Raw genomic sequence first — 27375 nt, 5'->3', positions numbered from 1 at the left:
TTATCTGGCAGAAGATCTAGAAAATATTCAAAAATTTATGGAAATGGATTGTTCAGATGTGTCCGATACTAGTCTTGTATCTTGAGAAGGTGATAATTATAGTATAGATGATGATGATGACTTTATTTTAAGTATTCAGTTTTCTTTTGTAGAACATACAACTTTCAAAACATTATGGTGTAACACAATTATTCTTGTAAGTCAAAGCAGGCACAAACTAGTGATTTGTTTGATTTAGTTTGATTTGTGTCTGTTTATTTACACAAACATTGGTATTTTATCGGCCTGTGAAAAGATATATTATTTTAAATTTATTGCTAACCCATCACACCTTGGGCCTTTAATTATATATACAAGTAACATACAGAAAATATTACAACATTTACTTTTATTCAATTTATTTATCTAAAAGACTGACACCCGTTTAAACATTTTGTAATATCAAAAATGTATCTAACATAAGTTACATAACTCTTGAACATTTTGTAACAATAAGGATAACTGATGATGATACTGATGCGAACACAATATGATCTCCCACATTTTTAGCATACTTAATATTTAATCTCTTGCAATCAAGAGATTTGAAATCACTATTCACGGAATACAGTTTGAAATTACCTCAATTTCTCTCTTGTGTGTACTGTAATGTGCATTTTAAGATTACACTCTGGAGAAAATGACTCTCAAAGATTTCACAAGTATGTTCTTAGCATTGTCATATGGCTAGGACATTGCAAAATGATTTTTGAGAGACAATTCAGGATCTCTCACAATTTTCTCAACAAAAAGCTCTCTTCTCTCGAGAATGTCTCACCACATGTGCTTTGGGATTACTTTTCTTAACATATCTCATATTATACATAATTAGTCTCTCCAGTGTGTGTTGTCATATGTTTTTTTAGATAATCTTTTCTGGCAAATGATTTCTCACAAATTTCACATTGATGATTTGCCACTTCAGTGTGGGTTAATATATGAGCATTTAAACTATTTTTATGAGAAAATAGTCTGCTGCATATTTCACATGACATATAATTAATAATTTTTTCTGGGTGAATCGACATGTGTTTTTTAAGGTCACCTATTCTAGCATATAATTTGCCACAGATTTCACATTGATAACTTTTCTCTCCTGTGTGTATAGCAGTATGCTTTTCAAGATCACTATTTGAAGAAAATGAAACATCACACACTTTGCATATATATTCCTTTACTTTCATGTGTAACTTTATATGTCTGTTAAGATTAGATTTCAGAGAGAACAATTTATTACATAACTTGCAGTGATAGCTTTTCTCTCCAGTATGTATAAGCATGTGTGATTCAAGAATATGTTTTCGGTAGAATGATTTGTCACAAACTTCACATTGATAACTTTTCTCACCAGTGTGTATCATCATATGTTTTGTAAGAGAATCTTTTCTATAAAATGCTCTATTACAAAATTCACATTGATAACTCTTCTCTCCTGTATGTACAATCACATGTTTCTTTAAATTACTTTTATGAAAAAATGATCTTTCACATTGGTAACTCTTCACTCCTGTGTGAATTGTCATATGTTTTTTAAGCTTATTCATAAAAGGAAAGGAGCTGCCACAGTGTTTGCAATGATATCTCTTCTCTCCAGTATGTATTTTCATATGTGTATCAAGATTACTTTGCTGGTAAAATGATTTGTCACAAAGTTCACATCCATAAGTCTTCACTCCAGTGTGTGCAATCAAATGTATTTTCAGATAACTGTTTCGAGTAAATGACCTGTCACAGATAATGCAGCTATGTTGTTTTTCACCTGTCTGTTTTTCCATTATGTTATGTTATGAGATGTCTTTACCCGTAATGAAAAATAATTAAAAAAATGAACACAAATACCACATAGAGTTTGTACCTTATATGTGTGTTCATGGTTTTTTTTAATAATTCTGCTCTTGAACAGACTTGATTTCATCTTAATTGTTCAGCAAACATTACATGTTAAGCAGGTACGTATATTAACGTACCTGATGTAAGTAGTCTCTATGTATCTGTAATATCATCTTGATTGTTCAGCACTAGTTATCCAAATTAACTGAAAAAAAAGAAAGTTTTTGAATTATTTAAATTATTTTTCCTTCATTATCTATTTGAATGTGTGTGAGGAGATGAGTAAGCCATCTTAAATTGCACTTCAGTGGGTGAAAATGCCATAAGTTAATCATCTAGTCACAGGTCCGGAATTTACCGGAATACGGCATATAGCATGGTCCCCAACTACAAAGATGCATTCCTTTAAGTAAGAATCAATATCTTAACAATCATTCACTCAAAAAATTTGTCAAAACTTACATATTACGGTGTATCTTAGAAAGTTGGTAAAACTTGTTATCTTTGACGGAGAGTTCGAAAGTTCTGTACCAGCGTAATCTTGAGTTCCTTCCCCTTTCGCTACGCAAAGATATTTGTTAGATGCCGGGAACCAGAATACGTAAATATTAGTAAAGGTATTGCTAAAAACTAATACCGTTCCGGTACATAAAAATGTGAATGGTCTCGGCTTAGTCAAATTTCGTACTCTATTTTCTTTTGTAAATCAGTCACACAAACAATTACAATCACAAAATATTCAGTGTGCTACCCCCCCCCCCCCCCCCCAAAAAAAAAAAAAACGGCTTGAATTTCACGCCCAAACCAGCAATATAATTAAATAGCTTAATTTTACTGCAAAAAATCTACGTTAAATTTTCCTTTATAATAAAAAATGCTCGCAAGGGGCATTGTATTAACCATCACATTATTTTTTTATAAATCAGTCTTAAAAGGGAAAATTATAAATAATGCTAAATTAAAATGAAACATAACTTACTCGAAATCAAAATTTTTTGTTTTGAATCTTTACATTGTGCGGAATTACTCATTTAATGGGAAATATTTGATGTCAAATATTAAAATTTAAACCAAAAATTTGAAAAAAATGAATGATTTTTTTTGGTAAAACCCAAAAATTTTAAAACGCTAATGGGGGCATTTTGTTTAACCCCTTTAGTCTGATGGGGTAATAATTCTACCCCCTTGGGCCATGCAACCAAGGAAATTTTTTGCCTTGTCATGGGGTTTCCTAATTCGTATTCAGACAAAAAATTTTATTGAGATTTCCCTTGGGTATGGAGTCTTTTACAGACTGAACAGGGGAAGGGTCCAACAAAGAAAACCCATAGCTAGTATAAAACGTGCCTTTAAATTAAAAACCCCTAAAATTTATAAATATTTTGGGGGGAAAAATCAATTATCATTTAGTAAAACATCAAAAATTTTATTTCGCAAAATTTTAACAATTTTTGGATAACTAATATTAAAAGTTTTCACAATTATACGGCTCTCAAAATAACAAAACGAACCCAAAATTTTTTTTATTAAAATACATTTTTAAACATTTTCTTTATTCAAAATTGGAGTAAAATCTAATTTCATATATTGAAAACATATAAAAGGCTAACATTTTGTATAATTCATGATATTTTAAAAATAAAAATTTTTCTTTAAAAAAAGACCCTTCCAAAAGGCCCTTTTTTGTTTCTCCAGGGAATTCTTAAAAACCCCCAAGTTTAAATGTTTCACATGTACGCAAGTCCAAATGTCACGTACAGAGTGACAAAAATGTACTGCCTGACAGGGACACGACCCGGGATCCTCGGAATATTGCACGTGGCTCTACCGACTGAGCTATCCGACTGCTTACACATTATCTCCCCTAGATAGTGAACAGTTCTGAACAGAGACATACTCCCCCGGCTATATTGAAATTCGTCCCCGAATTTCTCAGGGTTACAGAGCAGCTAATTAAATTCTAAGCTATATCCAGTCACGATTTGTCGTATTAATAATTCTATTTCTCTTATCATGCAATGTAAACTAGAATCTATAAGGAAATGGTTTTATTTCTTTTTATGCTTCCTCTACTTATAACTTGTTTTATATTACTATACAAAATCATTTCAAAAGTATATCAATTCTGGGACAACGCCCAGACCAATTGAACGCGTATGGACACACCTACGTATATATATGAAAAGACGATTTCAACATGCCCATATTCAGACATTTTATGTAATCTTAATTGTAATAATAGGAACGATAAAAAAAATCAAACCATTTTATATAATATGCCTCGTCAAGATGGTAAAAAGTCATTGTCGGGCCATTATTGCATAAATAAATGGCGAGCAGCAACCAAGTGTTCACCTCTAATTAAAAAGACTTTGCTAATCTCTGTTATCGGATCAAGAACATGATTAACAAGAAGTTTCCTTGAAAAGATACTCGGACGAGTAAAACTTCTTTACTTGCATGGTGTCTTTCGGTATGCACGTGTTTTTTCCAGGACTGGTAGTCTCGTCATTTTAGAATGTCATTTATAACTCGGTAAATTCTTATGTGGAATAAGATATTCACGAAAGAATGGAAACTTTTAAAGCAGTGTAAAATATTTATCTGGAGGAAATTCACAGATTTCAATTATCCGAGAAATTAAACTGGAAAGTTTGTTTGCGATACTGCTTTAGATTATTTAATAATTTAGAAGTCTATACGTTTCAGAAAGATCCTTGATATTATCATGGCCAATTGGATTCCCGGATTACAGTTTGTAATCTGAAAATGACCGATGAAAATCTTTTTACTATTCAATTCTTCCCTTTAAATTTTACAGGAAGTCATACCGATCTAAGACGGACTTCACCGGGAAAAAAGGAAAAAATCCGCAACACTTTAAAATCGTAATTTTTTTGGGAGTTTAATTAACCCGGGTTTTATTCTAAATATAATGAAAAAACACGGGGCCCCAAATTTTTATCTTTTCTTTATAATGTAAAAACAAAAACAAAATCACGGGTCAGTTGGGAATTTGGGTGATAAAAATTATAAACTTTAAAAATTATTTAAACACAAAAAAAAATTTGGGAAAAAAAAACCCCCTTTGGGGCACAAACTTTTTCCATGACTTGGAAAGTTTAGGGGAAGAATAGCTAACATGTTTTTTAAAGTTTTAGGTTCGGGGTCCTTTCACGTGCACATTTTTTTTTCTATTTAAATGTTTTTTAGAAAAAACCCAAAGATTTTTTTTCCCTCTTCAAACACTTTTAAACAAAAACCATTCAATTGATTTTTATCCTTTTCATCCAGTATACCTTTTGATGTCAATTAAAAAGTGAAAAGTAGTTAAAAAAAACACATGAAAAATTTGATTTGCGTTTACCGATCGATCACACATATAGAGAATATGTAAACTTTAAAGAATATATTAACTTTCATAAGTCTGTTGAAAGAAATCCGTATACTGTATATAAGGGGAATATTGATGATTTTAAGTAGTAGTATTTAATTCATTTAAAGGGAAAGACAAGGTTAAAATAAAAACTTGATTTCAGAAAAAGAATACAATAAATAATAAGTCTGCAAATTTTCTGCCGCCAAATAATAATATTAAACGAATGATAACAAAATTTAAATCGCTAAATCACCGATTTCTACAAATCGGTAAGCGCGGCCATGTTTGTGTATTGGCCGTATAAAAACAGGTGCGCGTGATGTCATTTCCCCACATCTTTTAGATTCATGATAAATCTAGTTGAATCGTAAGGAAATATTAATATAATAAAGTATTGATCTGACAATTTAATTTTCACAGGAGGTGTAGAGTAGATTTTTTATGGTTCAAAATACGTAACAATATCAAAAAAAAAAAAAATAAAATAATAATAATAAAAAATAAAGAAACGTACGGCTAGCCAAAAGTTCTAGCCGTACGTGAGTCACGAACGACTAGCCAGGACGCACTGTATTGTCTAGCCGTACGGCAATTTTCAAAATTATATGGAAGTCGAACGTTATAAAATTGTTGATTTTCATGCTTATCATTTGTTGTTTAATTTGTATGAATTATTAAATCATTTTTGTTAATTTTAAGCACATGGATCGAATAAAAAATGATCGGAGTGGAATAAATAAATAAAAAGAACATTGAATGGAAAAAAAACGGTGAAATGCAAAAATAATTATATAATTTTCAAAACAGTAGATAAATATCGAACATAAAAGCACAGTCAATCAATAAAATTAGCCTTAATTAAAACCTGTCCAGGGACTGACAATAGAATTTTAGAATGCCTTTCACGGAAAATGCAAATTAACTTTCCTTGAGACAGTACCGTCGGTAATTGTCGCAATTATCAAGAGCTCAACGACAATCATTTTCAGTGTTTGTTGTTGTTGGTCTTTTTTTCATATAAAAGGTGTCGAAAATTAAACTTAATGAAACAAAAAAGGATTATTATCAAAAATTTGTAAACTATTTCAATTGGTGTAAATGCAAGCAAAGGCTATTTTTTCTCGACATCTTGCGATGACAAAGATCGATATATATAGCGATCAAGGCGATTAATCTCTAAAAAGTTAACATCCAAAGACAATTAATGCTGTTTCTTGGTTAAAATCCTCGCTTAAAGTCATAAAATAACATATGCATTTTCGACTTCCATAAAATTTTGAAAAGTGCCGTACGGCTAGCCAATACAGCGTGTCCTTGCTAGTCGTACGTGACTCACGTACGGCTAAAACTTTTGGCTAGCCGTACGGGCCCGTACGCTAGCCACTTCCATTATAAAAACCCTACTAAAACGTGTTCTTAATAGTACATATAATTAATTTTTTGCAGTTTGATTCTGACTTTCAAATTTAAAGGTGTGAACATATGTTATAATTGATGTACACATTTCAAAAATTTCAGCAACTGTTTTGAAAAGTAAATTGTTAACATGTCTGTCAACGTATGATGCTGCGCATCGTAATCGTAGCCTAATATTAACTGCAGGCAAATCATTTTTATTGGCTGCTCAAAAATCTAATTTGCATAATTTATTCACACAATTGCTGGTTCTTACTACTTATGTCTAATACTGCGTATTGTCCATTTTAATTGTTCCTAATTTGCACCAAATGCTCCTGTCACACTGTGTACTGACGATTTTTATTGCTCCTTGTATGCCTCTGTGCCGACAGACCTTTTGATCATGCACAATGTTGCCCTCTAGATAAACATCACCATTGTCAAATATTCTAATGACGAAATAGACATCTATTTTTTTACGCTTCATCAGTGAACTGAATGACCTTAGGGGGAATTCGGTTCCACACCTGTCAAATTGTACTGTTGTAAATTTCAGCACGTCATAAAATAGCAACACATTTTTTTCAGTTCCCAATAATCATTTTAAATATTAAGTAGATTTATGATTTTTTGTTTTATTGAATTAAATTTACTGTAGAAGAAATGCGTATCTGTCGGGGAAAGGAATTTGGTAAGTAGATAACGTGGAAAAAAGCTTTGGGGAACTGGATAAACCCGAGAATATGCGTAATTATAGGGGAATCGGCAACTTGTTGCTGTTGGTACCAGTTTTGACTGGGTGCCTAAATAACTTTACGGACGGTTTTGTTTTCATACGATATAAGTCTGGCTGCCGATTTTCCTGCGCCTTTCTCATTTTTAGCGTCAATGGCGGAAAATCGCGTCCTCAGCATATTGGATTTAGTTGATATTTTACCTGAAAAAAAGATATATGACCGGCGATGTACCCTATTTGGACAGCTTGTCTAGCGAAAATTAAGTACAAAATAAAAGGATATATCGTCAATTTGAAGAAGTTTCTCATAGTTCCCAAAGTAAATTTATGGTTTATCTTTGAAAATTAAGCAGTCATTGCTTAAATCATGTGGTGGGATCATCAGCAAGCTTGAGTATCGGGCAAATGATAATTAATGTCGCGGCGGCGTCTTCAATTAATTAATTAAAGCAATTCAGTTCCATATGATGTTTTCATAAATAATATATAATGTACGCAATTAAATTAATAAGTTCTTCATCAAGATATATTTCAGTTGTACCAGCGTGTACAACTATACCGGAAGTGGGTATAACACGTCACAATCTCGGTCTCGTCTGTCTCGCGAGAATGACAGAACGCCAAAATGGCGGCGCCCATGAACTTATTTCTCAAGTAAAAAATAGTGTCTTTAAACACGAATTTCTCTTTTATAGGGTTGATGTCAATAGGGAAACTGTCATGGTTCCTCTTTTTAAATGATGAATATTTATATTAGACAGACATCGATCCATCCATTCTTATTCCTTTAAGAAGAATAAAAGCGTGGGTTGTTCGAATCTGTTTAAGTTTTTTTTTTCGTATATTATTAAATGAAGTATTAACTATGGCGGGTAGTTTATGGGGGCATATAGACGAGGGCTTGGTTTTTATTACTCTGGGATTATGGTGGTTGTTTAATGTTTTCAAACGATATCTACGGGTATGTCTTTTATATACTTTGATAATTACTTTGACTTAACATTGCTGTTTTCAAGTGCACATTATATCGAAGTTTGCTTTTTTGCTGTGGGATTTTTTTTCTTAATTTTATTTAATTTTTTGTTGTTTTTTGTGTTTTTGTTGTGTTTTTTTGTTGTGCTTTGTTGTTGTTTTTTTCATTTTGTTGTTGTTTTTTCATATAATCGGCGATCAGAGCTGCATCAGTACTATAAGCTCCTAGGGTGTATATATACATACATACACTACAGTACTGGACTTTAGCTCGGTACTGCAGAACCAGCACTTTTTTTAGGAAGTAATTAAGTATAAGTACCAGTAAATTTATATATTCATCATATATATTCATCGTATAGTTCGAATAAATACACACTGTCAAACAAAAATTAACATAATTTTTATAACATGTATATATATGTATATCTACATATTTTAATGATACATTTTTAAACAAGTATTTCCATTTCACATAACTTTTGTACACTTCAAATTTTTAAAAAGTGCTTACATTATTCGGCATTGATTTTTTTTTTATATTTCTGTAATACTGTTTGATACAGGCCAATCAATACCAATTACAAAATAAATTATCCATCCCTCAATCCATTCTTTTCTAGAGAAATCATTTAAATTCTACAAAGTATTTAAAGGTTTAACTCAAATCAGGCTAAAATCAATCCTGTCAGGTGAAAAAAATTCAGAGGTGTCCTTTTAAATCGGAATAATCAATAAAAATAAAAATCATTAATATATGTAGTGGTGGGGTTTTCAACAAGAAACACTTGTAAACGTTTATAGATTTATTCTATAAAGAATAAAACCTGTAACAAATAAAATAAGTATGAGACATCACAATACAAACAAATATTTTACAATACAAATACATTTCACAAAATACATAATACACAATTATTACACAACAATTCAAATTACAATAAAAACAATTTCACAAATAAATATATACAAATATACATACCAGGCTTGATAGAAAAGATTCTTCAAAATAAATAAATTGAATACAAGATACAATCAATCAAGTATTTCTGTAAAGAAATAACTGATAGTTAACTAGTCTAATTTAGATCTTTTCACTTCGAAAGCGAGACAAGGAGTGGTCAGTTACCAAGAAAATATCATATCCCAGAACCAAATCATCTAAAAATAACTTGCATACCAAAACCAATCATCCATCACTAAACTTGCAAAACCAGTTCAATCACCCATACAAAGGAACAAAGACAAACATGAACACATAACACCACAATAGATTTGGTTTGGCCTTTAAGGGAAATAACTACCGTATATATTATAAAAAGTGAACTTGGCTTAATTTCACCTTATCTACACACTCCCCCCTCTAGTTAAAAATGACACCGGCATTTTCTTAAACAATTATTAATGAAACCTGGATTTATGAAAAAAATAACATTATGATCAATTCGAAAAACAAAATGCAATTCACTGTATATTCATATGACGACATAAATATATCATATTATTTAAGATATACTGCCCTCCTATAACTATTTTGCAATAGTTAAACAGTAAAATATAAAGAAATAATGCAATACAGTAGAGTTGTCAATTCTACTTGAAAATAATAAATACATAGTATATACCTCCATACATAGGACCCCATGTGAAATTTAAAAGGACTGCATTAAAAAATGAAACAACATTATACAATAATTATACCCATTCTCCATACCTATCCGGTGGATGTATCACACGTCTAGGGCGTGGGATAGGGCGTGAAGATAAAACGGGCGTATGTACTGGAATGACTGGAATAGTCACTGGAGTACTTGGTCTACTCACTGGAGTAACTGGTACATTTACTGGAGTAACTGGAACACTAACTGGAGTAACTGGAACACTTACTGGAGTAACTGGGATAGTTACTGGAGTAACTGGAACACTTACTGGAGTAACTGGAACACTTACTGGAGCAACTGGAACACTTACTGGAGTAACTGGGACATTGTCTGGGGAATATGTCACAGGATTGGGGTGAATCCTGGGAACAAATGAAGGGATAGAAATAGAAGGAGCATCAGAAGAATGTCCATAATCAACACGAGTATTGCGACTGCGAGTAACTGGAAATCTCCTCTGTGGTATGATGTATACACCAGATGATGATTCAGAAGAGCTAGAATCAGCATCATACTCTTTCTGTATAGGAACACGTCTAGGTTTTGGTTTAGGCTTAGTTTCAACAGGTAAATCTGTATCTTCTTCAGGGATAGAATAAATGGAAGAAGCATATTTCTGTGAAGGGTTCTGACAGGACCTTTTCGAGACTCAAGTTGTACTTTATATACAGGTTGGTCAGGAAATGGTATGTCAATGATAACAAAAGGGTCCTTCTCCCACTTATCTGCCAGCTTCTGTCGCCCTTGAAGATTGACTTTTCGGACCAAAACAATATCGCCTACAACCAATTTGTTCTCGCGAACTCTACGGTCATATTGCTTCTTGTTTTGATCAGCCCGCTTCTTGGCAACATCACCAGCTAAACGATAAGCATATTGAAGGCCGTTCCTTCAAACGAGAAACATAAGTAGTAGGAGAAAGATGTTCAGAGTTAGAAGGAAAAGTACCAAGATAGGCATCAACAGAAAGACGGGGATGCCATCCAAACATAAGAAAGTGTGGAGAAAAACCTGTAGAAGAGTTCTTGGTGGCGTTATAAGCCTGAACAAGAGAAGGAACAAAATCTGCCCACTTAGATTTGTGATCTTCTGCCAGAGTACCTAACATTCTGAGAAGGGTCCGATTTAAATCGCTCCGCTGATGGATTTCCCATAGGGTGGAAAGGAGTGGTTCTTGTCTTTCGAACATTTGCAATTTTGCAAAGTTCCTTGATGACTCGACTTTCAAAATTTCCGCCCCTGGTCAGAATGCAGCTGCTCTGGAAAAGAAATAGTGGACAATAAAAATGTTCATATAAGGCACGAGCAGTGGTAGTCGCCTTTTGATTACGGCAAGGAATAGCCCTTGGCGTATCTGGTAAAAATGGTCGGTAATGTACCGATAAGACGCCTTTTTCGAGTACACGATTAGCAGGCATTAGTTCGGAATGCACCACTTAGACGGGTGTCTTTCCTGGAGCTATACTAGCCATTTTTCGCTTTTGCATCTTCGCTGTAGCATCACAAATTGAGAGAGCTAACGCATAAGATTTGAGACGTCGTTTGTGAAGCCACGCTCTATGTGAACATCCACTCGAGATTAAGCCAGCATATTAACTGAGTGAAGATTTGAGCAACGGGATATTATACAAGTGGAATTGTACTTCTTCTGTCAACAGCCGATGTCTAGTGGGAGTGAACTAGACGCCCAGATTTTCATAGACACGATCCATCTTTGATAGAAAGTCAACGACGAGTAGAAGTCACGAGAAAGAAGGCAGATCTTGACGTCTTTCGACATCTTCCTCCCCCCTCGGACGAGAACCAAGACGTTGGCATGGGAAGAGACAAGAAAGTATCAATCAGATTGTCTATGTAGAACACTCACTACCTTTCGCTTCGGAGAGCATCTTCATCGTGTGTTCTGATCTTTGCAGTCTTTCTATTATGTGAAATAGTTAAATTCCACTACAGTTTTGCGATGCATAAATGAGTTGGTACCAAAAAAATCAGCGAGCATCGTCCGCATGCAGCAAATCTAGTGTCAGCAGAAGAGCACGAGACGACAGATAGCTACGAAAACGCGACGAGTTCATGGGAGCCTCGATTGCACGCAACATACTGCTGAAAAATTGAGAGCAGTCTGTGGGGCGAGACTGAGGAGAGATGAACCATGCGAGATACTCGTGTGAGATATACTTGTTTACCAGTCAGAGTACTCAATATTATTGATATTCAGCAGCAACTCAGATATGGGCAGACAGAAGGCATGCCCATTACCCAAAGTCCGACGGTGACGCCCTGTCCAGCGTTCGCGAACTGACGAGACTAGTAAGGACACACGGTATCATATAAGTTCGCTTCGATATTTATTGGTGTTTGTTGTCAGTAGTATAACAACGAGAATTGGTTTGCCATTATTGCGCTGAAGATAAGTCTGTTTAAAGAGAAAAACTATATACAGCGAGACAGCGCGACAATCTTCAGTGTCAACTAGCTAAAAATTCAAGTTTATGAGCAGGGGTAATTACGTTTCACTACGTCTTAAACCTCGTTGGCTTGGCTACTCGAGAAGCTATGAACCAGTAGGCTTCTCTGCAGGACCTATTCGGCACTGCCATCTAGATATGTAATGCAACTGCTGGTCGGCCTAATAGTACCCACTCCGAGTCGGATATAGTGAAATCTCGGTATATATAAAGGGTCTTAAGACAAAGTGCAGAGCAAAAGCATAGCAACTGGCACGAGGATGAAGGGTATCACGATGATTTCATATCTCCAGCTGTACAGAATATCAAAGCAGACTCGCTGGGAACGACATTGGACACATGCACCACCATAAGACTATATGTACGGCCATGTCGTTTTCTGAGGATATTCGTTCTCTGTGATTAATAGATATCGTTGGCGCGCAGAATATGAGCCTTATGACTCTCCATCAGATAGATCATAAACGGGTTAGTGGCTTGTACAGAGAGGAGTCCATGGCGTTGAGAACTTAATCGTTAGTATATTACTCGCACCACGCGCATGTGTAATATAACCGTGACAGTTTCCGCACAGAAATATGTCCCTTGAATCAATTTCTGCACATCGCTTTATGGGGACTAGGCAAAGTAAGTAGAGATAAGTCGAGAAGTTTTTCAGGTGCCTGAGGGTATATCAGTAAAATACACACTAGTGAGCAAGTATACACATAGGCCCTGAGAGTAAAGATCCAGAACTCAGCAACGTATGTGACCAATGTTCAGCAACTAGAGCCTTTAAGATTGATACGGTAATGCAATTAGACAGACATATCACATGTAGAGTATAACGAGATTGTATACGAGATATCATTTTTGAGGTAATATCGATTTATGCATCATTAGTTCGAAAAGATCAAAATGTCATCGCAAGCCAAAGAACATGAGAAAGTCTACTCTTACACAGCAAAAAGAGAATCACTCATGGCACAGATCCGATGAAGTGGCACAATTGTGCAAAGTAGCTATTATCCTGAATTAACCAATCCAAAGGCCAAGCCTATTGAAATTCGTAAAATCCAAGATTAGTACCAACGAGTAATAAAGCGAGAGAGAGGGACTGTTCTGGAGATCGGTTCCTCCATCTCACTTGCACGGAGTAAACCACGTTTCGCGTACAGTCAAAGTTTAGAGATAAATTGTCAACAACCCACGATAAAGGCACAATGTGCATGAATGGGTACGTCGGAGGATAGCAATAATAGGCATACTTTTCTTGTTCCTAGAGTTAAGGGCCATTCTAAAATTCCACACTAGCAGCAACACCTTAGGCTCGGAGAATATTCACCATTGCGTCTCTGTCTGAGAGACTACAGATAAACCAAGATATTCAGCAACAGAGAGGACAGAGGCAGAGTCCTTAGGCCTGATTGGCAATCAGTAGCAATGCAATTAGACCTTATTTCGCTTCGTTTATATGTAATTTTGTCTATATTCTTCTTGAGAGAATGAGTCACGCTGCCTGCACCGTCTCCATGAGAGACACAGGGGGAATTATGTCTCTGTTAATGTATACTATGAGAGAAGAGGTGCATGCATGTTAAGAGAGCAATCCTAAACATGAGCGTGTAGGGATCCACGTACACTAACCATATCATGTTGATCCTTGGAAAATACATTGATTCCATTGCTTGAGATATCACGCTTATAGCCGCGGAACACGCGAGGAAAGTGCCTCGATGCGGCTATACGAGCATAATCTTCTATGGCTAACTTCGAGTATTTTCAAACCAAGATAGCATGGAGAAATCTAGGGCTGTGAAAGTAGTAGAGTTGCACTGACATTAGATAAGAATGAGTAAGAAGTCAAGGTCTGTTGGTCGTACATAGGCACTGTAACTTCATGTAACCACAAACTGTTAGATTTCGGGCTTAATAGTCCAAAGCTGCAATGTTGTCTTCTCCATGCAGCTCAGATTTAGCTCAGATGCGATAGCGTAGTCGCACGATTTAGCACTAAGTACCGCTCTTTCGCCGCATTGAACCCATAGAGAAACTATTTTGTGGCCGAGACAATATGCATATATAAATATAGACTGCCACTCAGGGATTTTTTTCGACATGTTCCGACTATGTCTTAGTTATCGTACATTTTATGATGTATAAATACGTTTGTGACGCCAATGAGATTAAAGTTTCTAAAAAAAATAAACCGGAGATGTGCAGCGAGCTGCAATTAGGCTAGAGTGAGAGTGTCGAAACTCGGAATTAGGTCGGTGAGAATTCTCGCAGAGAGCACTTGTGGTGCGAGCCACGCAATATTTAGAGACCTAAGAGTTGTGAAAATGTTCTGATTGCCAAAACATTGAAGAACAAATTGTGAAATATCAGATAGAATAAAAGAGTTTACAGAAAGCCGATAAACATTGGTACCCAAATATCACAGGACAAGATATTGTTGTTATGTGTATCAGGGCTACTATACAGGCTACAGCAACGAAGGTTTAAATATCCGGATATAAATACGGAGCAATCGGAATATCAATAGTAACCATAGCACTAAAATATCTAAGATTGCCCATTTGCAACTGAAAGTGTCTAAGTTGAAGTATTGAATTCTGATCCAAATTACAACAAGTAAAGGCAGGATTTATATTGACAATAGAGAAATAAAAATGGAGTTTGATAACTTGTTGAAACCATTGAAACACAGATAATCAACATAAGAAGCTATATGGCTATGAAATAAACCATTAAATAACAATATTGGTCGCCTATTGGAAACAATCAATAAATTCTATTACCAAAAAGTGGATTGCAATTACTCAAATAATCCGCTCTGAATATAGAGACCAACAACAACGAGAGCGGACCCAAGTTTGGGTAAACCGCAGAAGATCCTGTTGCGTCAGCAACATGGCACCTGCATGATTTATACCCTTATACTACGGCACGACCAAACTGAGCGGATTGAGGTATTAGTAAGCTGTGTTTACGGCCGACTGGTGAGTGTATATAATATAGAGGTGACTGTTTTGTAGGTATGTGTTCATGAATATCTAGTTATGTCTGTAACTGGGGTGGATGGTGTGTTCACATTGAGGCAAATAGGAGTAGGAATGTGTAGGTAATTGAGAAGATTATCAAGTTTCTGGTAAAATGGTCATTAAATCAATCCTATCAACACACAGACTGTAAACCGACGGCATTTGTTCAGTGAAAACGGTGCTCCAGTGTCCTTCATAGATTTTTCTTACATAGGAAATAGAAGGCCATTTCACTCAGATCACCTGCGAATTTACCAGAAATTTTTAGACATTGGGCTGGACAGACGTCGGAATAGTATCCTTCTCAATCCTACGGATTTCCATTAAAAAATCATCATAGTCAGAAGCAGAGTCAAGCTTATGTCTACTGCTTGCTCTTAAAGAATCTGACCTAAACCTGACCATAAAAACTTTTCACATAATAATTCATTCCTAGCAGACTTTGGTACAGAACCACCCTCAAAAGCTCTTTGCAAAGTGCACTCTAAACGACACCCATAAGCTGCTACCGATTCATCAACGCCCTGAGATGCATTGAAGAATTCCTTCATAGTAACACCTTGCCTTGAAGGTTCAGCATAATTCACAGACAACTTGTGTAAAATATCATCTATGGACACAGATTCACCCAACGAAACTACCAAAACGTCTAGCTGTGCCCCTTAAAGAAGATCTCACAGCTTGACGAACTTGGGAGTCAAGTAAAGATGTATCTTTTTCCTAAGACACTGTACTCATGGTGCCACTCATAATAAGAAATTTCACCTTTAGGGGTAGGGTCATCTCCAGAAAAAGGTGGAATCTTAGGGGTACGGGATAAGATTGGGGAAGGTGCAGATGGGGGAGCAGAAGGAGAAAAACTGAAGGAAGTTGGCTTTAAACCTCTACCATAGCCATGAGAGGGTGTCTTAGCTGCTGCTGGTGTTCCATCCTTAACAGAGATATGGTACTTTGACGACAAAAAATTAATCATCCATCACTAAACTTGCAAAACCAGTTCAATCACCCATACAAAGGAACAAAGACAAACATGAACACATAACACCACAATAGATTTGGTTTGGCCTTTAAGGGAAATAACTACCGTATATATTATAAAAAGTGAACTTGGCTTAATTTCACCTTATCTACATATACGTAGGTACATGTTTATGTTTAATAAAGGAATAATTACCATGCAACTTACGTATAAAACGAATTCTTACATAACACTGCGCACTCAGGTATACATTAACGTTAAGAAAACATGCATTTACGTACACATTTCTTTGAATTATGTATGCACATGATGCGTGTCTCAGGGCGCCAAATAGTTACATGTATAGATTATTAAATGGAACCGCACTATTGCTCGTGAAAAGCATGACGAAATAGGAGCTGCAAACGAAACGGAGAAATACCGTTGGATATTTTTATGCACAAATAGCGCTGATGCATCTTTCCACGTACATTAACATCTGCAAAACCTCTCGGACATATTAATTTCCTCGCTTTGCTACTTAGCTAAAAATCTGTCCTCATGCCAGATGTAAATGCACGAAAAAGGTGCATTAATCCTATATTGAAAAAGTGTATGTTTTGCTTAGTTTTCTGTAAATAATCATATGTGTTTATATCTTTAAGGCTGGTGGGGCGCAACAATAAAAAAGTGTATATGTTTTCTTAGATTTCTGTTAATAATAATCATATGTGTTTATATCTTTCAGGCTGGTGGGGCGCAACAATACAATACCAGCTTGTCATTCGACTATGATTTTAAAGGAAGGAAAGTGAACTTCGAAGTGTACTCTAAGATAATCGTCCCAATAATAGGTATACCTATTATAATTATTTGTTTATCAAGGGCAGATAACTACAGAAAATAAATAAATGCAAAAGCCAAAATCACTAAAAGATTCATGTTTATAACGTTGAGGGTTTAATTTATTCTTATTTGAAATTTTTTTAAACAGAACTTGCTTGGTACTCCGGTCAATGTTTGATTGCATCTGGGGCTTAATATAAGTAATGTTATGTCCCAGATTCTGTAAATAATTGAAAAATCTTCACATTTGTACTTGCAAATATTCACACATGCCATCTTCACTTTGTACCATATCAAATAGCAGGAGTATCACCATGATCTGTTCACACATTTTCAGGACTTTTAATTGAATTCTTCAATAATGGTGTACATGTAGGATTCACCAATGAGAATGGGTCGTTCAAAAGAATGTCTTCACTTCAGCACATATCAATCTATACGCTGTTTATACTGAGTGGACTGATAGATCTTCTCCAATACAAGAATATTCTCGTCATAGAAGGACTGGAATACCTGACGACTGCTCTCACATTTGCTTGGTATACTTTTCTATGTAGCTAAAACGAATTTAGATTACACACTACAGTGTAACTTCTGAAAACCGAACACCCATGGGACTTGTCAAAAAGTTCGGATTTCAGAGGTTTTCGGAATTCAGAGGTTTTTGATAATGTGGACTTGACTAAGCCACTAAATGTCAAGGAAAATGTGGTCATTACTGTTATATCATATATGATAGTCTTTTAATCAAGATAAAGATGTGAATGAAAAGAATACATTTATATTTAACACTTTATTTAATACTTTATTATAATGATACTTATATAAAACATGCATATACAACGATTTTTATTGTAAATAAACAATGTTTATGCATGTAAGTTACATATTTGCATCTATTTCTATGTTTCTCAATCTGAATAGGTAGCACGTACATTTATAATCAATGTTTTACTGTAAATGATAGTAATACTCAACATCACTATAATTCCGCGTCATCACTAATTTCACGGTAATGGCATATTTACTTTTGACCAGTGTTAAAATTGGTCAGAATTGACATATTTTATTCAAAGACCTAAACAACAAAGTTTTTGTGCAAAATAATTTAAATCTATAGATTTTTACGTAAAACTGAACAACATTTTACAAACTTCTGCAAAAAACAACAACAGTCCATTAAATTTGTGCATACGTCTGAAACAAACATCATTTTCTAAATGTTCTTGTTTGTTAAAAGAATAAATTTTGAGTTATAATGTAAAGATACTTTTAATATTTAAAATTATGCAAAATAACATAACGAAATTGTAACTGAAACATAAAAAAACTGAAATAAAACACCATTACCACGAGTTAAATGATGACATACTGTTTTCAAAATGGCCGACACACGGTCTACATCTGACAAATTAAAACTTACTTTGATTGAATACATTGTTGTTTGCCGAGATATTATTAATCTTTATATATTATTTTCAGGTATGGGCTGATATTTTATTTTCATGTGACACTTGAGAAGCATTCGAGTGAGATGTCAGACATAGTTCACTCCCTTGGCATAGTATGGTGTGAAGGGGTGGCCATTGCTTTGGTTTGGGAATGGCGAACCGTGGACAAGTTCATGCCTAACTATTTTCGTTCCTTGATGGTCTTATGCCTTGGCACTTGGTTCTTTCATATTCCATTTTATCTCTTTGATTCAAGCGGATTTCCAGGTAAAGATCATTCTTATTGCTCAGATTATTTTATTTTAATATCAGTCAGACTACACAGCTTAATGCATATGATTGGAAGAATAACTACATGTATTAAATCAATTACGTTTCAACACGCGTTTTGATCCCCTATGATTAGTGAATTTATCCAACGCCTAACGAAAATGTTTCTTAATTACAATGCAAGTGCATGCACAATGAAGTTTTGTTTTATCTTTTATAGGTACATCTCCTAATCCACATTGGGATCGAAACAACCATGCTAATGTACAATTTATTGCCACAATGTTTGGATTTCACATCGTTTTCAACATCACTCTCAGTCTTATCATGTATACTGTAATGCGATTGGTTTATACCAGAAAAATGGGCGGTTCCAAGAGTCACGTGATGTTTCACCGTTTAGCAAATAACGAATCAGAACTAACAGAAAACTTAACACTTTTAGATGAAGAAGTTTGATGCTATATATAGTAACAATAGTAACAATTAAATAAAAGATTGTTCCAAATGTGATAACCGTATTTATTTTTATGAAGGAATAGAGCATGTGAAGTTAGCGCTTCTAAAAATTCTTAAAACACATGACATGATCAATGTTGCATCACAATTTACATACATGCATAATTATGTATATTTTATGGTCGGGACTATCACTTTCATATGAAAACATTGACCCTTCGTGATCAATTCCTACTCTGCCATCAAAACTCCAAACCGTTGTTAAATAGCCTAAAATGTTTTCTTAGTTTTGTTCTTTATCAGTTATTAACATTTTAATCATTCTATATGTAATGTCAATGATAAAAATCGTTAACAACAAAATTATCCGAATTAATTCTATAAAGAGCGTTACAAGCGTCTTTGAGTATATTTGAGCCGCGTCACGACAAAACCAACTTAGTGCATTTGTGACAAGCATGGATCCATGCTGTTCGCTTAGCAACCATTTTACAAGTAGGAGAAACTGATAGCGAACAGCATGGATACTGATCAGACTGCGCGTCTGGATCCATGCTGGTCGCAAACGCACTATGTTGGTTTTGTCGTGATGCGGCTCATTTTTGATAAACAATAAACAGGCCATTCAACATTAAACAAATACTCTACGAGAATGTATTTGACTTTGTACAAAGCTTGTATGAGTATCCGAGTATATTTGACTCGCCATTATGGTTTATTCAATTGAGTACTCCAAACATAGTCCTGCATTGTGCAGTTAAATGTTATATTACCAATGAATAATACTTGTGTATATTCAATTATTAATTTATTGAACTCCTTGAATATATTTAGTTACCACAGATAATTCTTTTATTCAATGTGTATCATCACCAATATATGTATTAAGAAATGTGCTGCCTTGAAAGCCATAAAATAACAACATAAACAGTACTCTTTGGATTGTTATTCATTCTCCCCAGTGTGCATTGTCATGTGTGTTTTTAGATACCATTTAAGCAAAAATTATCCGTCATAGAGTTCACATTGATAATTCTTGTCTCCAGAATGTATTATCATATGTCATTGTATAAAAATCGGAATAAAATTATTTGTCACAGATATCGCATTTACATTTTTTTTTCTAGTATGTATTATCATATGCTGTTTCTCTCCAGTGTGCATAATTATATGTGTTATAGTATTATATTTACTGGACAACGACCTCTCACAAATTTCGCATTGATGGTTTCTTGCTGTATGTACTATCAATAACGTTTTTAAGAATACATTTTTGAGAGAATGCTTTGTAAAAAATTTCACATTTATGATTCTTCTCTCCAGTGTGTTTTATCATATGTGATATAAGATTACCTTTTTAATAAAATGATTTGCCACTGCATGATTTCGCACTGGTAACTGTCTTTTTCAGGTTGTATTTTTAAGATTACATTTTAGAGAAATGCCCTATCACATATATCGCATTTATACCTCTTTTTTGTCCAGTCCATAACTATGTGTTTATACGAGTTAAAATTTGTTTTATCGGACACATAATCGTTCGCCCATATATATGTAGCTCATTTGGCATTTAGATGGGTTTTTTAATAACCTCCGCATATAGGTGCAGGGGGGAGTTTCTTTTTATGTTCAATATAGATCATGCGCAGTATGTTTCAGACCATATTCCACTGGTCTACGAATCTACTGGTCAGGGCGTGCACGTGAAAATTGCGTTGAGCGGGTTTTTCCTGTAAAACCTGCAAAAGTTAAAATCGAGTTAATATTAACTTGCTTTATCGAACACATTTATAATCGTACGCCAGAATATATGTCCATGTAGCTCATTTGATATTTTGTTTTTTTAAAGAACATTATATTTCCGCTTAAATACAGGGGAATTTTCCTTTCTTGTGTGTGTGTTCAGTATTTAAAACAGCGGTTAAGAGTGTAGTAATAAACAATTAGATAATAGGCCTATACATTTACATAAACAGCAACATAATAGATAAACATGAAAAAAGCAAATAAATTAAGTGACACATCGGGCCTTAGTGGGTCATATGTGTTTTCTATCTTGAAAGAAAAGTAAAGTTAAGGAAAGTGTGTGCGCGTTGGATCCCGCATTTGCTAGTTGACCACTGACCAGAAAGGGTTGAAAAAGCGTCGGCCTTATTGACTAGGTTCAAAGACCGAGGTGTCTTAGAGAAATTGTCACAGGCTTCATTTTTTTTAGCTCTACAATAAACTCAGAAACAAAATGTGATGTGGGGAGGAGAAAAAGCGATCGCCGATGTGTTGCTCGACTTAGTATGAGCGTTAAAAGAGAGATATGTATGTTCTATTTATATGATGGAATAGTGGCCGTGTCGTCATGCCTGAGAGGGGCAGTGTCACTGGAACATTTTACCAAGTTTTCACTTGCACTGCTGTAGTTAATCAAGTTACATTACATTTTAGAATCTAAGGTCGGATGCGAATGGATCAAATTACCCAATAATTATGCACCTGCGCACCAGCCTTAAAAATGGTTCAATCTTATTTTAAATGAAGTGGGACGAATCGTCAAAAATCTGGGCCGAATCCTCACTAAATTGAGGCGTTTTATTTTATTACGAATAATCAGTGGGCCGTTTTGCAAATTATTCACGGTATGGTACGGTTTTTGAACGGAATTAGTCATCGCGCAAATTGTTCGTGTTATAAGCGGCTGTGCTGAAATTGACATTTGTTACATTTGTAATGAGATAAAATAAAAAAGGTAGAACTATCTGTAATTGAGTGTATAACGTAACTTCACAACATTATTGTATTGATTTTATAAAAAGGTGTTTTTTAATACATATTTGCAAGGGCCCATTTTCAAAGCCTAATACCGAGGTCCTGCTTGGGGTAGTCTAGTCCTATAAATATGACGTCGCTTTGAGATATTTTTGCTTCTGGGCAAAGCAACGTCATATCGAAATTGCTCAAAAACCCATAGCATGTTCCGCCAGAAAATCGGGCGGAACGAAAAACAATGAAGACAGCCTGTATTTACATAATTTTTGACCTATCTATGAACAGAACTTAAAAATAAATACCTTTTGTCAAAATAATTAAACTGTCATATCCGAAAAATCATGATTTAATCCTCTCATGTATTTCAATTCCTTTTACAGCCGATAAACAAATGGCGGCCGTAAAGTGCGCGAAATCTGATTGGCTAATTCAAATGCAAGCATTTAACTGAGTCAGAACAATCTAACGGAATATTTTTTTAACGAAATAATTGCCCATGCACCGTCAGTGTGTTCGAATATATATTTCCGTTCAAAAATTTTGAATCAATCTGTAAAGCACATTGCTTAACCAGTATGGCTGATAGACATATATAGATTGGTGTTTATATTTTATTTTAAATTGATAAGTACATCGTTTGAAAGTTTTTGTGTATTATTGAGCATGAAATTGAAAGAAAAAATGATAAGCTTTTGAATAAAGCTTGAAAGGCAAGACAATAGACATTTTTGGATTTTTTTATGATGCTATGCGTTTTTGAGCAATAACTATTAGACGTCAGGCTTGACCGACAAAAACTATAACAAGCCTGTAACGTCTAATATATTGGACTAGGGGTAGTCCAATATATTAGACGTTACAGGCTTGTTATAGTTTTATGTTGGTCAAGCCTGACGTCTAATAGTTATTGGTCAAAAACGCGTAGCAATTTGAAAAATTAAAAAAATGTCTGTTGACTTGCCTTTCAAGCTTTATTCAAAAGCTTATCTTCTGTTCTTTCAATTGCATGGTCTATCAGTAACAAAAAGTTTCAAACAATGTACTTATTAATTAAAAATAAAATATAAATATCAGTCTTTTTCGCTCATCGGCCATACTGGTTAAGTAAAGCGTTTTACAGATTGATTCCAATTTTTTGAACGGAAAAATATTTTCGAACACACTGACGGTGCATGGGCAATTATTTCGTTGAAAAAGTATTATGTCATTTGTTATGGTCTTCCAGAAAGTGTCAAAGAATCTCAAGAAGAACGAAAAAATGATGACAATACCAGAATAAGTAGTATTTTATCAGAAATCATGAATCTGTCAGAGGTATCTTTTTCAGAAACCGTGCGCTTGGGAAGGTATGATGGGGAGAAGACAAGGCCCACAAGATTTTCTGTGAATTCTATTGAAACGAAACAAAAAATTTTAGAAAGGGCTAGAGTAAACGTGAGGAATTCTTCAGTTGATTTATGTAAGAATCTATATTTTCAAAGTGATCTCACTCTAAAGCAAAGGGAAGAAGCATATAAACTTAGATGTGAACGTAGAATGAAGAAAAATGTAAATGCTTCACAGTTAGCACATGTAGCAGGTAACTCGGGAGGTACTTCTAGTACATCTGGGTTTCCTTTTCGTTAGGAACTTTGAAAAACATAAAACTCCTGTATATAATTTAAATGTTCCAGTTCGTAACAGTTTTGTTCCAGTTACAGACGTTCCAGTTACAGACGTTCCAGTTATCGATGTTCCTGTTATTAATACCAGTTATTCAAATTATGAACATGAAGATACTTTGTCTTCACGTTTTGATATTCATAATGTAACATTAGAATCGGGTGATTCAATTATAAGTTACTCGGCTACAGATGAATCTAATTCAGACATTAGTGATTATGAAACTAAAAGCTCTTTTGTACTTAGTGAAGATACTATTTCTTGTGAAGATGCCCGTAATATTGAGCATCTATTGATATGTTTAATATATATTACACAAATGCTGACAGTTTACTCAACAAGCGTGATGAACTTGAAATTGAGATTGAATTAACTAAACCAAATATTATCATTATTACTGAGGTTTTTCCTAACTTGGACTTTCTTCTGATATTGACAGTGCTGAATTAAACATTACAGGTTATGACATAATAAAAAAATGTAATCAAGGAAAAATCTAGAGGTTTATGCATTTACTACAAGACCAACATGTTTGTTCAGGATATTTCGGTTTTAAATAATTATTCTTATGACGAGTCATGTTGGTGCTCTGTGATGCTGAATTCTAATGTTAATTTGTTACTGGGTGCTGTTTATAGAAGCCCTACAAGTACAGATCTTAATAATAGCAAAATATGTGACTTAATAGACTATGCATGTAATTTATCACATGATTATTTACTTGTTGTTGGTGATTTTAATCTACCATCTATCTCTTGGGAGGACTGGAGTACTCCACACAATGTTCATCATATAGATTTTAAATTTATAGAATGTCTTCGTGATAATTTCCTTTCACAATTGGTAGAGGATCCAACTCGATATCGGCATGGACAGGCCTCCAATATTCTTGACTTGGTTTTGGTTGACAAACCTGAGTGTGTGACTGAAATACAATTTAAAAACAATTTGGGGGCAAGTGATCATGTTGCTTTAAATATAGTTTTGAATTTGAATCCTAGTATTGAAAACAAAAACTTGGTTCCCAGAAGAAACTTCTTTAAAGGAGACTACTCTGCTATTTCTTCCGACCTTGAACTAGTTCAGTGGGATGATATTAATAATTTGTCTGTAAACGACAGTTATGAATTTTTCACCAAGAATATTAATATGGCTGGTGATAATCACATTCCTCTAAAAAAAGGATAATAGTACCATAAAAAAAGAAATGGTTAAACAATGACTGTATTATGAAAGTTAAAATTAAACACAATGCTTTAATGAAATATCTTCATGTTAGATCATATGAAAATAATAAGAATTACTGTAAGGCAAGGAATATTTGCACTAAAACTATTAGAAATGATAGGAGGAAATTCGAAAGTGATATTATATTGGATATGAAGGTCAACCCGAAAGGTTTTTGGGCATATGTTAGAAATCAAATTAAGTGTAAGTCTGGAATTTATGACTTGAAAGATGGAAATAATGAATTTGTGAAAAATAACCTAGGTAAAGCTGAACTTTTGAATGATTTCTTAATGTCAGTGTTCATTAATGAGCCAGGAGGTAACTTACCAAATTTTGACTTGAAGTATCATGGTAGTCCTATTTCTGAACTTGTAGTTGATAAAGACACTGTTTTTCAAAGACTTCGTCATCTTAATGTCTCCAAATCCATGGGCAATGACGGTCTTCATCCTTATTTATTACGAGAATCTGCAGCTGTTTTATGTGATCCTTTATGTAGGATAATGAATAAAACCTTTAAGAATGGTGATTTACCAGATGCTTGGAAAGAAGCTAATGTTAAAGCTTTGTACAAAAACAAGGGTGATAAATGTGATCCTTCAAATTATCGCCCTATCTCTCTAACTTCAATAACATGTAAAATGTGTGAAAAAACTGTTCGTGACACCCTAATGCAACACATGAATATAAATAACCTTTTCTCGGATGACCAATTTGGCTTCAGAAACAAAAGGAATTGTATTCTTCAACTTCTGACTGTTTTAGAAGATTGGACTAAAGCTTTTGATGACAGTTGTCAAGTAGACTCAATTTATTTGGACATTAAAAAAGCTTTTGATACTATACCTCACAATCGTTTACTTTTGAAGTTAAAGAACTATGGTATTGACAATCCCATACTGAATTGGATACAAAATTTTCTCACTAATAGGAGACAAAGGGTTTGTGTTGAAGATAGTTTTTCTACTTGGTCTAATATCACGTCAGGAGTTCCGCAAGGTTCAGTCCTTGGTCCAGTTTTATTTATCATTTACATAAATGATTTGCCTGAAGTTGTTCAGTCTACATGTAAATTATTTGCTGATGATAGCAAATTATACAGGAAGATTTATTCTCAAAACGATCAGTTGTTACTTCAACAAGACTTACTACGTTTATGTGACTGGTCAGAGGACTGGCTGCTTCAATTTTCCATTCCAAAATGTAAATCAATGCAGATTGGTAACGTCAAGCTTCCATATATCTACGAAATGAAAGACTCTAATAGTCAAAATATCTCTTTACCTAAAGTTGATAGTGAGAAGGATCTCGGCATCACATTCCAAGATAATCTTAAATTTGATCAACATGTCTTAAATACTGTAAACCGTACGAAGAAATTAACGGGTTTAATAAACAGAATTTTTTCCCTGCATGACAATACCTATGTTCTTGACTGTCTACAAAAGTCTGATAAGATCAATTGTTGACTATGGATCTTCTGTTTATTTTCCATCTACAAAGAAAAACATTCAATTGATTGAAAATATTCAAAGAAGGGCAACTAGAATTATTCCATCATTGAAAGGTTTGTCCTATGAACAAAGACTTGTTAGGCTTAATTTGCCAACACTTTTATATCGTAGACAACGATTTGACCTCATTCAAATTTATAAAATAATTAACGGGTTTGATAATGTTGACCCGGATAAATTTTTTGTGTTCACTGATAACTGTACACGTGGACATATATTCCAACTATTTAAACCAAGTGTGAATAAAACACTAAGGAAAAATTCATTTCCTATTAGATGCATTGACCAGTGGAATAACCTAGATGAAAACATTGTTCTCAGTGAAAGTGTTTTGACATTTAAAACTTTACTCGACCGGAGCTGGCAAAGTCAAAGATTTAATACAAGTGACATTTACTGAAGTTAACTTGATAATACTGTATAGGAGGAGCTTACAAGCCATCTTGGCTTAAATGCTCAGAAGAAGGAGAAAGGTAAGGTAAGGTAAAGGTTAAAAACTTCTGGAGTCATTTAAACGCTTGCATTTGAATTAGCCAATCAGATTTCGCGCACTGTATGGCGGCCATTTGTATATCTGCTGTACATGGAATTTAATTAAATGAGAGGATTTAATCATGACTTTTCGGGTGTGACAGTTCAATTATTTTGTTGAAAGGTATTTAATTTTAAATTTTGTTCATAAATAGTTCAAAATTTATGTAAATACACGCTGTTTTAAT

The 27375-nt window shown here is 34.3% G+C and overlaps 1 protein-coding gene across 1 annotated transcript; it reads left to right on the top strand.

The window, feature by feature from the left end:
• The first annotated feature begins 8188 nt into the window (after positions 1-8188).
• Positions 8189-19724, top strand: LOC132722607 (transmembrane protein 45B-like). Its single transcript, XM_060707131.1, has 5 exons — positions 8189-8343; positions 17213-17318; positions 17648-17849; positions 18793-19028; positions 19252-19724. Exons 1-5 carry the CDS (start codon positions 8248-8250, stop codon positions 19488-19490), a joined length of 879 nt encoding a protein of 292 aa, XP_060563114.1. The 5' UTR covers positions 8189-8247; the 3' UTR covers positions 19491-19724.
• The last annotated feature ends 7651 nt before the right edge of the window (positions 19725-27375 follow it).

This window comes from Ruditapes philippinarum, unplaced genomic scaffold (assembly GCF_026571515.1).
Source record: "Ruditapes philippinarum isolate M1 unplaced genomic scaffold, ASM2657151v2 ctg3620_1_1_1_1, whole genome shotgun sequence".
NCBI lineage: Eukaryota > Metazoa > Mollusca > Bivalvia > Venerida > Veneridae > Ruditapes > Ruditapes philippinarum.
The sequence above is the reverse complement of the archived record's forward strand: the minus strand, read 5'-3'. Positions and strand labels throughout refer to the sequence as shown.